At 34.6% G+C, this 12,123-nt stretch overlaps 2 protein-coding genes across 3 annotated transcripts in view; both read right to left on the bottom strand.

The window, feature by feature from the left end:
• Window positions 1-12,123, bottom strand: part of LOC127865674 (uncharacterized) — a 323,557-nt gene that overhangs the window by 143,838 nt on the left and 167,596 nt on the right. The window lies entirely within an intron of this gene.
• Window positions 4,438-7,645, bottom strand: LOC127865691 (uncharacterized). Of its 2 annotated transcripts, XM_052405633.1 has the most exons (3): window positions 7,496-7,645; window positions 6,346-6,491; window positions 4,438-5,597 (listed from the first exon to the last, which is right to left on the bottom strand). In XM_052405633.1, the coding sequence occupies exon 3, from the start codon at window positions 5,591-5,593 to the stop codon at window positions 4,538-4,540; it is 1,056 nt and encodes a 351-aa protein (XP_052261593.1). In that variant the 5' UTR covers window positions 5,594-5,597; window positions 6,346-6,491; window positions 7,496-7,645; the 3' UTR covers window positions 4,438-4,537. The 2 variants fall into 2 exon arrangements, with proteins under 2 accessions (XP_052261593.1, XP_052261592.1); XM_052405632.1 differs by having other exon boundaries at window positions 6,346-7,645.

The following is a 12,123-nucleotide window of genomic DNA, read 5'->3' as shown; positions in this document are numbered from 1 at the left end:
GCTTCTGTTATTGTTTTGTGTTGCCCCCCCCCCCCCCCTCTAGATGCCAAATTTGTAACTCAATCTAAACCTAGGTCAGACTATTTTTAATAACAATGTCTAAGCAAAGTTCGAATCTGGTTCACGTGTGTACTAAAACTAGGTCACCAGGATGTTTTTCACGTGCGTCGAAAACTTGGTTATGAGGTTACATCATAAAAACACCTGGTTGTCACATTAGATGCCTTATTAATAATTAAAACTGTGTTAAGATGTTAATCTCGACAATATCAATGCCGATTTCAAATCTAATCTGTTTCAAAATGGTTGGTAAAAATGTTAAAAATAATAAATGAATCACGTTTGATGAAACTGTGCCAAAGTCTGGCAATAAAAACAAATTGACGGATTAAAGTAATTGCGCAGTATTTCACATTGACAGAGGCGGCCTGATGAGCTGCGTTTGATGCGCTTAGTAAAAGTTTAACGATAATTTATTTTTAATGAATATTTGCAATCGTACTCCACAACTGATCGTGTTAATTAATTACCGCCCATATTGAAATGCGAACCCCAAATATCTCTTGATTTTGCACACTATTAAGGCTTTTTCATGCCGTGTCAAACAAAGATTTGACCAAAAATTTATGTACGGCATTGTAAGTCAATAAAAAGCTAGGATGAACTGATTTATAGGCCTTTCTTATAAATACAGTCGTGCGTGATTCTCCGGGTCGCTTGACGAGTATGAATGGTTTTAAATCCATAAAAAATGCACTGACATCCATTACATAGTTAAATTACATTAAATTATGAAATTATAAACAAGAAATATCTTTAAAAAAGATATACGGCGTTGATTGTGGTCGATGTTTATGAACGATCAAAAGTTATCTCTATGAGATAAAAAGTAGCGGATGCCTTTTTTCTGCGCAGTTCTTAGCTAGATCATAAGCAAATCAATCACGGGGTGTTGCGCCAGATTTCGTGGCTTATTTTGCTTTATGTGATATTATTACTCAGATATCTATATTTACAGAATAGAAAAACACAAGAAACATGAAAATAAACGAGTGCATATAGGTCAGCCGGCAATACTCGAATCTTATTTAATTGCATAATTATAGTATAGTGAATTATTGTGCTCATGCTTAATAAACTGGTCTAAATGGATAAATATTTCTAACTAATTTTATCAAAATTGGTCCTTATCATGCAAATGTTGAAACCATATTAAAAATCGATGATTGACATACCACAATAATATCGCCGAATATCTTTATTTAGTATCTTTCTGATCAAAACAGACTTCAAGTGCACAAAGTTTACGAGACGGCGTTTATATAAAGATTTCTGCAACTGACCGCAAACTGACCTTGATACCTTGCGGATTGGAATGCAATGCATTACAGTCACTACGTTATTGTCAGTAAGACCGGTGTAACACAATGATCGCAACCCCTTCTGCGAACTCCGGTGATAAACTGTATATAAACTCTGACTTTCACAAATGGCCGCGAATTGACCCGAAACCTCGCGGGTTGAAATGCAATGCAAGTAAGTACTAAATATGACAACATAGTCTTTAGTATAAACGCTTTTGCGCTGGAAATTCTCTGAAAATAAAAGGTGAACGCACAAACTGTATTTATGTCGAAAATTGATTGTAAAACTGTTCTATCTATTGAGCCTTTTCATTAGAGATAAAATTGTTTCATGCAGTAAAACAGTGTTACAAAGACGCGGATATGTTTCCAATGTTCTGGTGTTATACTCAAATCAGCCAATGGAATAAATGAAGTGTATTCATTCGTACCTAGCCGCGGGAAATTTTATTTGAGTATACTTGGACACTTACAAAGGTCAAGTCAGGGTGAAAAGCTGGCTTAATACAGCTTACGCCGAAAAAGTAATGTGTATATGGCGTTGAAGCAAATTTGATCTGGTGCGGTTTGACTAATACAGGAATAAAAACAGAATTGTCATCACTGGTATTAGAATAATGATGATTTAATTGTTGCATACCATTAACGGTTTGTCCGATTTATTTTTAGTTAATAACATGTGTTGCTATTCTGAATATCGCCATAGCAGTATAAATAAAAGGCGATACTAGAAACACATGGATTTTGTTAACAGAGAGAGGATTACGGTTTTAAACACCAACTTTTAACTATTGTGCACTATGAATTATAAACTATATATTCAATGTAGAAATATAAGTTCAATAAGTGGCTTTATCCATCACCATTTTTAAGGGTCAAACAGCTTGGAAACTATATTTTGAATGTAATACATGATTCAAAGCAACTACCTTTGCATTTATTGTTTTATAACGTGCGCGGTTCTTATATCGAAGATCAGGAATACATTAACTCAAACTGCAATGGTAGGCAGCAGTATTGTTGTTAAGTTTACTTTGCTTCAATATCTAAAAATTATCATAAACTGTGATTTAAAACTAGCACTAACTTGTTCATGTGTAGTTTTTATGTCCCCCATCACTGTAGAGGGGGCATCTTGTTTTTGCCCTGTCTGTTGGTTTGTGTGTTTGTTTGTTTGTTTGCGTCAAACTTTAAAATTTGCCATAACTTTGCAATATTGAAGATAGCAACTTGATATTTGGCATGCATGTGTATCTCGTGGAGCTGCACATTTTGAGTGGTAAAAGGTCAAGGTCAATGTCATCCTTCAAGGTCAAATATATAGCTTTAAAGCGGCGCAGAAGGGGACATAGTGTTTCTGACAAACACATTTCTTGTTTTATAATTATTTTTAACAATAATTACGATTAATTTTGTTAATGCTCGATGCGTAAAATGCTATTATTAGATTGTATAGACAAAATGCGGGGTCTCAAAATTTCTCGTGCGTTGACATATCTAGTTTTCCACCTTGTCTTTACGCCCATTGTCAATTAAAGGGACATTTTTAATTTTAAAAGTAGTTAAAAACCAACTTGTAGTAAGTGAAATTTTGATGCAACCAATTGAAACTTTAGACTTTGAATGATGAATAATTGGATATTGGTACTTTGTGTGTGCTTTCAATAAAACATGACGGTCACTACAAAATTTTATATATAATATACTCTGTAAGATACGTTATATATTATATCATTTCAAATTAAAATTACAAAACTTACATCTCTCCAAAGATATATTATTCTTTTGAGTGAAGGAATGATATATTATAATAATCATGATAAGTTTTTCCGTATGACTCTGCCTTTTAAGGAATAATTTATCATTAAAGTTATAATAAATATATATAAAATAAACGAGATAAAGGATGGCTTCCTGTCGTGTAAAGTGTACTTGTAAGTCAAACAGATCCTTCCAAATCATCGCTGTCATTACATCAGTCTATTAGTATCTCATTTACATTAAATAATAATTTGCAGTTCATGTGTGCAGAGAATGGTTCATATTAATTGGTAATCGGAATTGTACTGCTTTTTAACATATCTTACAAAAGTATAACAAGCATTGCAGAAAGCACTTTTTAGAACAAAAGCATATCAAAGAATAAACGATATGCCTTTCTCTAGTAGTAAAATCGTTTTAAGTCTTAAAGAGACCACTTGCTGAAAAACACTAAAAAAACATGAAATTGTTAACGTTTCTTACATTTAACCTTAGTGTCAACTAAACTTCCTTTTTAAGATGCTTGTTAGTCTAAGCTGAAACAATATTTTTATATATACATTATGCATTTTGAGTTTCAAATCATCCCCTGTAAGCCATACTCAGGAACGATATTTTGGCATTGTATGCCACTACAAATGTTGACGTATCTTACAGTGTGAATCTTTCTTAGAGAACAACTTCGTGCCTAGTCTGTTGCTCAATATCTGTTTAAACTATTAATTAGTCGATGTTTTATTATTGCAGTGGCTGCATCTATAAAATTTCATAAATAAAAATACACAGTCTACATTCTCAATGAAAAAGAGAAATTATGCAAATTTCTGTAAAAGAATCAAGTTTGATCATTATCAAACTATGTATGCCAGAAGTCTAACATAATAAGTAGCGCATTGATAGTCATATACCGGTTTAATCAAGTAAGATCACAATGAAATTTAAATAAATGTGATATATATAAAAATCGTATGAAATCTTACAGTAGGAGCACTCTCGTTGTCAAGTTCTTTTTTATTATAATTTTTGTGATTATTTTTATATTTTTTGCTCTCCAAATTCCTAGTTCATTTGTGGGACAGAAAAACTAGACAACAATAAATGGATTGAAAAGGGCTGGTGCAGAAGCTCCAACCGACATTTATTAATTGTTGAAAGCGTAAGCAAATAAGTGAAAAGAAATCAGTAAATATATGCAACATAGTCCCATAAAGTTGGACGAACAACAAAGTCCTTTGTGGACAGATACTGAAGAATGATTTTTGGGTAATCGGGACGACAATGTGCCCTCACATCCAAGAGAAAACCCCTGACTGAAACCCCTGGTTAAGAACAATGAAAGGCTAGGGTCATACCCTATCAATAGTGGATGAAGTTTATCAAGGATGATAGGTGTTGGAAGTGGAAATGGTGCTTTACTTTTGCTGCTGTTGCTGCTGCTGCTGGGACGTTGTTGGCTTTCCGAATGAAGATGGTTTGGGAGTGAAAGGACTGGCGAAGTTGTTACGTTTAGGTTTGAGGAATGGCTGGTTGCATTGGAAGGCACCATGTGGGCCCTCGCAACCTCCGCATCGGTGTGCTTGTGTGCATCTGGGCCGTTCACATGAACCCACTTGTTGGAAATCCCAACAGTAGCCTCTCCTGAAGAAGGGAGACTTGTTAGGCCTGTTTGAGAAAGACCGGAAGCCTGAAGATGGTGTTGCAGTGGTCCGAAAGGGCTGGCTTTGACCCAGTGTCGTACAGAAGAGAAAGGTTTCTATGTGGACAGTACCCCATGGAATAGAGGGGCACGCAGCCCTTAGACGACGGAACTTTTCGTCGTAGGTCAACCAGGCGCGGGTGCTGTTGGACAGTCTTTGAATTATGGTCATGTACCTGAAAAGATGGGGGGCTTGTGTTGGGTATTTCTGGGTGTATATGTCGGAGTAGATTTGGAATGCTTCATTCCATTGATGGATGTTGTGAAGTTGCTTCCGACTAGCCTTGTGCGTTGATGTGATTGTAGAAGATTGAGTTTTGTGAATGGTTGTTGTTTCATGATTTTGATCTTTGAAGATTAGTGATGGAAAATCAACGTATTCCCCATTAACAATCTTATTCATAGTGTTTTGGTCTAGAGGTGGATGAACAACAGAAAAAACACCTAAACTAATGTCGGCGGCTGAACTAGTTGAAGGGCCGTCGCCAAAGTTAGACATCGCCAGGACTGAGGATACATCATCCGACTCCTCACTGATGTTATCAGTCTCTGATATGGAAATGGCTGAAGAGGTTCCATCCGGCTTTCTCGTGGGCTCAGTAGGAGCAGTCAGAAGAGTCTGTATTTCTTCCAGAACTTCCCTGTCTTGGGATATGGCCTCAGCTATCAGCGTTGCAAGTCTGTTCTGTTTGGGGGCTGGTTCTTCTGGAGATGCTGCCCTGCTGGCCTTCCGTTTGCCACCTTTCGCTGTCCGTGGGTCAGCTTTTCCCATTGCGCTGAAACGACAAAATTTATATAAGGAATACGAAGAGGGAATTTGAAATATACACTACTTGCAAGTACAGAGGTGACAAAGCAAGTAGCCGAAAAATAACACACCTCACAGGTATGTTAGAATACAGGCATTGTGCCAATAATCAAATGAGTTGCAATTGGATACAAATTAAATATCCAGGCAATTTAATTTAATGTTATAAACTCTTTTCCAAGTGTAATGGGCACATAGCTAAATACACAGGATTAAATAATGGGTACATTAACTCATACCCAATAATATGTTATGGCGCCCACAGCAAATACATGGAAATATCATCATGACATTGGTACACAACCAATGCTCGAAATATAAAATGGGTACACAACTAATAAACAATGAATGTAACGGGCACACAATTAAGTCCCGATAAATCAAATATGGGTATACTACCAATACCCTATAAAATATTTATTGGGCACACAACCAATACCCAATAATAATATAAATGCATTGGATACACAACCAATATCCAATAATTATAAATGGGCACACATTTAAGGCCCGAATAATTTCTAATGGGCACACAACCAATGCCCAACAAAAAAGAGATTGGGAACACAACCAATTCCCAATAAATGTAACAGGCACACCACCAAACATGTGAAAATATAGATATCATATTCATAATCAGCCTGCATACAAACAGGATAAAATGAATTGTACACATCTTGGGGCAATTATGAAATAAATGAAAAGAAAAAGCTTGCCCTCGATTTTGGATACTCGACCACTGAGAGTACAGATGGAATACTCTTCCAACACTGAACAGGCTGAGCAGGGACTGATGGACACCTTTGAACAGACTTCCACGCTGCTGTTCCCAACACTCCCGATACAGCTCACAAAATGTTGTCTGAAAATATTGCACCACAATGTCAAATAATGGAGAAAATAACTTAAAATGAGAAAGCAATATTTTAAACAGACTCAGCTTGATTCTCTGCCAATGGAAGCCTGCGTTCAGCAAAAAGCAAAGCACTGCGCACAGACATAAAATATCGTGGCATGCCCCGGGTAGGATGGACATGTACACCATCATCAGCAGCAAAATGTTCTGTAAAGCGCAAGTTAAAATTGTTCCGTGAGTGAGTCCAGAAAATAAGTTGACGAGACGTTCTGCAATGTGCTGAAATGAGAGCATTTGCCTGGCGAGCACGCATATTAAACATGTTGTCATTTCGTCTTTGCAGTATTTCCGCAATGATCACCAGTTTGCTTCCAGAATTAAGAATTGTGGCTGCAAGATCAAACAAAGCTTGCATTATGCCTTCAACAGACAAGGACAAATCACACAGATCATTACTTCCAGCTTCTACAAAAGTAACATCAATGTTTAGCTCAGAGACAAGGTATGTAGCTTGTGACAAGGACTTGGATTTGTTTGTTGGCAGGAGAATTCCTCCACTTACACCATGCCAGTAAATTTGTATCCTATTGGAGGATAAATTTAAATTATGTTTGTGATTTGAGGCACACCAGAAGTGAAAACGTTTAACAAACGAGTGCCCCAGCAACAAAACTGAGGTAGACATTGTACAAATCCTTGTCACAAAAGAGATGCTATTGGTATCCTATCAAATTAGCGTACCCACGCTATGAAAGTAGGTCAACCACGCTATACATAAAAACAAAGATAAAAGGGATGCTGATTAAAATTAATGAACGCACCAATCAATAAAATAATATATTTGACGTTATTCGTCAGCTGTAAAGCAAATAACACCCATAATAAATGAAATATTCGCTCACAGAACTATTCAGTGAAAAATTAAGAAGTGACGCTACGGCACTACGAAAGTAGGTCAACACAACAAAGGAAAAAATGTATCTTTATATATTTATCGAAATTATCTGTACCGTTTAAAACCCCTGTTAAACAGAGTAAAGATAAAGCAAAATCTGCTATGATACGGTTTACTCGGAACCCAAAAGTCCAAATATTCACAATAAAGCAAAAAAAATTGCTTTTTTTGAAACAGTGATCTGCGCAGTGATGAATCCTGTTGAAGAGTGATGCAACTTCCGTACATTGTGTCACACCGGTCTTACTGACCTGTGTGAATGCGCGCTATGGATTGTGGGAAACGGACTTTTTTCCATCATGGCGTTGGTAAACATAATAAACACGGAAGTGAAAAATGGTAATTAATTATTATCAAAAACAGGCCCCATCAAACCGGGCCAGCTGTAATATATACATGGATGCAGTTTGTGCTTCAAAAGGAGCCACTTTTTATGTCAGTCTATTGTTTGTAAGAATCACTAAACACGTAACTTAGACTAACTAAACACGTTGCAAGACTGTATCTTCGAAATAGTAAATAAATCAAAATCATAAATAAATATTTATAATTAAATACCTGCTAAAATTTGAGAACGTGAACAATTTAAAATAAACGCTGTGAACATTACAAGGAATCTTACATGTAGGCCTCATGTGTGAGAGGATTAATCAGGGATAAAATAAATGGAGTTCAAAGGATCTAACATTTTGAGGAGGACGTCATGGTATCTTGGACATTTGGCACTTTCATATATTTATTTAGTAGATACTGAAAATGCTGAATGTGCTAATTGCAACATCAAAGACGAGCAGGTGAGATTTTTACAGCTTTATTTTTCTTGACAATGACATAATGTATGTTTTCCATTTAATTTATATGGCGCTCTAGTCTTATTTATAAGACGCGCAAAGAATTTAGAGATACTTTTTATATGGGCTAAATTCTTTGCTACAAATATTACCCATATAAAAAGTAGCTTAATATTTAATAGCGTCAAAAAATTGGACTAATGGCGCTCAATTTTAGCTCGGCTGTTTTCGGGGAAAACCCTAGGTATTGTCATAGACAGCTCGTCGTCAGACGTACGCGTCGTGCTAAAACCTTTACATAGGCTCAAAAATCAAAGTGCTTCCACCTAAAACATTGAAACCTCACATGTATATGCACCTTGATGTTTTCTACACACCACACCCATTTTGGGGTCACTCGGTCAAAGGTCAAGGTCACTAACCTCTAAAAATCCTTTTTATAAATTTCATTTATTCAAAACTGCACCGCAGCCTAGCTTGGCACCCATAATGTGGTGCTCTTGTTTATATATAATTTTAAAAATGTATTAATAACCAGAATAGTTGATGCATGTATAAATAAAAAGATACAGCCATGAACAGTGTGTTTTAATTTTTAATAAATATGCTTTGAATGCGTATATGCAAAACAATGAAGTCCATATATTGTTAACTGATTTTTTTAATGTTGAATGTCACACATTACGTACCAGTCCGTTTATGTACCGACACTTTATGTACCACTATCTGACACTTTATGTACCATAGTTATAATATAAAGAGATAACTAATTTAATATGAATGTGTGTTATTGATGAAATGTATTTTGTGTGATAGTATTTATGAATTTAGACTTATAGATCTATATTGGCCATAGATTTTATATTTTGTCAGATTGTCTAAGTGTCACTGAGTGTCTTAGTTTAATTTATTAGCCCAAGTACATGTAGTACTTAATAAATGATTTATTAGTCTTACCTGAAATTGAAGTAAATTATAAAAATTCATTTGTCTCTTATCTTATCCTGACTAAGGATTATAAAGTCTAAAATGTTTGTATTATATTGTATAATTGAAATGTGATACTTTGAAGAGAAGAGAGAATGATCTTAATGTTCAAACTGTAAAAAAATCAAATTATTTCCTTCTTTAGACTTTAAGCATGTTTAGAGAATGACCTTAATTCATTAGGACTGCTATGAATGAATGGAAATAACACCTATATTTTATGTAGGTGGTACGTAAAGTTTCAAAGTGCCGGTAGTACATAAAAGGTCTGGTACATGTACATAAGGTGTTACACCCTAAAATGTTCATGGTATCAGTGTTTCAATAATGTAGTGTTTCTTATTATGTATTGCTTAGGTTGTTTTGTTTCAAACTTCAAATTTGCATTTATTTTAAAGCATTTTCATTCATTTTGTGTATTCCATGTTTTCTGTAATAAGGTGAATTATGTTGTACATGGCATCAAATATTAATTCATGGTCGCTATGGTGTAAAAAATGATGTCCGCTGGGCGAGGGTTCGATCAATACTCTGGGAGTTCTCATTATCGTCTCCATGGACAACAAGTTCTGGTGTACCAAGTAGTAGTAGTAGTAGTAGTAGAAGTAGTAGTAGTAGTAGAAATAGTAGTAGTAGTAGTAGTAGTAGTGGTGGTGGTGGTGGTGGTGGTAGTAGTAGTAGAAGTAGTAGTAGTAGTAGACTAGTAGTAGTAGAAGTAAGATCAGTAGTAGTAGTCGTAGTTGTTGTTCTTGTTGTAGTAGTAGATAATTAATTAATTAGTACATGTAGTAGTAGTAGTAGTAAGAGTTGTAATGGCTGTGTTTGTATTTGTATTGAATTCTGATAATACAACACAATGATGCTGCTGCTAACGATGATGATGATGAATATGATAATGCTGCTGCTGATTGTGATGATGATTATATGATGGGACTTTGGTATTATAAAATTTGTGAGGTTCAAACACAAAACCTGTTGGATAATAAAACTTCTCATTTTATGACAAAAGAGCTAGATTGTAGAGTAAAAAATAAGTATAAAATTCCCTAATAGGAAAGCTACCATTAAAGGACCATGACTTGTGGGCTTCAACAAAAGCAATTCATGAAACAGTAATATCTCTTTCAAATGCATTCAATATTGCTGTTCCAATTGATATGCTCAGAAATGCTTCTGGATGGGCATACACCAATAAGTACTTTCCTTCAGTTATTTCTTCTAAAGACACATTAACAACACTGTCGCCCTTAGCAGGAATTCCGGACGCCCGCCCTAAGATGTTCCCTCACCAGACATTTCCCCCATTTTAGTTTTAGTGCTTACATTACCCCCCCCCCCCACCCCACAATAAATTTATAATGGTTTGGTTGAAGTATAATCTTGATTTATTATCAAAATGATTATTTTGCTTATGTAATCTTATGTACCCGGTAATAAACTTTTTATATGAAGCAGCTTGTTTGTTGTTTTCTTTGGATTAATCATTCATTATTTTTGTTAAACTGTTTAAGGAGTGCATGTAAATCATTAGAAAGACGTGCATGTTGGTGTACTAGAGGAATACATGGGATATTCTCAAAATCTTACACATGTTGTTTTTAATATAATTAAATAGGATCAATTGATGAATTAATTCAGTTTGAGTCAACTTGGGCTGGGTTGTAAAACTATAGTTTTTTGTTGTTTTTAATCCAATTAAATAGGGTACTATGTAACTGTCAAAGAAAATATGCATTCATACGCATATAAGCCAAGTTTTGGATGTCACTGATATTTTCAATTTTACTAGTATCTAATTAAGACTAATTAAAACAGAATTGGACTTTCCTTGCAAAGTATTTATTATTAATAATATAATAAGCTAATGTAATCAAAACATATTGATATTTTAATAATTTAACTCAATTATATTAATAATATTTAAATTTGCCCCAAAAAACTAGGGCAGGTAGATAGGAAGGATTTTTTTTTGAAAACCAGCAGTGTTGTCAGTGTAAAATATTTGTAAAGCTTCTTCAATTTCAGTTTTACATTTTATGACCTGCAACATATTCTATGCTACTTTATTTTACTATGGTAAGTCATTAAAGTGTTATTTATTTTTCAACTATGTAATGTGCTAATCTCATATGATGAATTACTACCCCATTTAAAGATGACACCTAATCTAAATTCATTTATACAATAGTTATAATTGTTTTATTGTAACATACTATTCCACTAAAAAATGACCATCATAGAACATCAATGCTGTGCGTTTACTAAAATTTTCATTGATCTCAATTATTTAAAGAAAAAAATCTATCAGGCACTTATAAAAAAATATATAATTAGGGTGTCAAAATTTAACAAACTGAACGAGTCAATTTGAACTTCTCTTGCAATTCAAATGGAGCCACTTAAAATACCAAATTGTTCCCATACTAGTCGGCAATATAGCTATGACATTGTGTGTCTATTCATAACATGCATCAGATACACCTTCTGAAACTTTTTTAGCGGTTTTGAAAACGCTATTTCATTGCAAACTTTCGTCAATAAAGGATACATGTTGTTATACAACCGAAAGTGAAAGTACAGTTTAAAAAAAAATGAATAAAGAGCGAAATTGTTGAAAACTTACGAAAATTTTAATTGATACTTACATAAGACCGTAAGACTGAACAAAATTATACTTAAATTTTAAATCATAACATGAAAGTTTACTTATAAAGCAAATTCTTCATTCATCCGCGGACTTCTTTGTGTCGTAGTCATAAATGCCTCCAAATGGAGGTGCGTGATGCGTCTAAGTATAGAGGTGATAATAACGTAGTGACGTCACCATCTATGTATAGAATGACTTCCGTATAATAGAATAGGTTACACTGCAGTAAGTAAATTCGATATCAAAGGTTTCACACCA

The sequence above is a fragment of the Dreissena polymorpha genome, chromosome 2 (assembly GCF_020536995.1).
Source record: "Dreissena polymorpha isolate Duluth1 chromosome 2, UMN_Dpol_1.0, whole genome shotgun sequence".
Taxonomy (NCBI): Eukaryota; Metazoa; Mollusca; class Bivalvia; order Myida; family Dreissenidae; genus Dreissena; species Dreissena polymorpha.
The sequence above is the reverse complement of the archived record's forward strand: the minus strand, read 5'-3'. Positions and strand labels throughout refer to the sequence as shown.

What these genes read in the sequence shown, in the direction of transcription:
- LOC127865691 (XM_052405632.1), bottom strand. Translation starts at nt 6,815, where the DNA reads ATGACAACATGTTTAATATGCGTGCTCGCCAGGCAAATGCTCTCATTT. An exon ending in TCGAGTATCCAAAATCGAGG is followed by an intron (nt 5,598 to 6,345) that starts GCAAGCTTTTTC and finishes TTGTCGTTTCAG; the next exon opens with CGCAATGGGAAAAGCTGACC.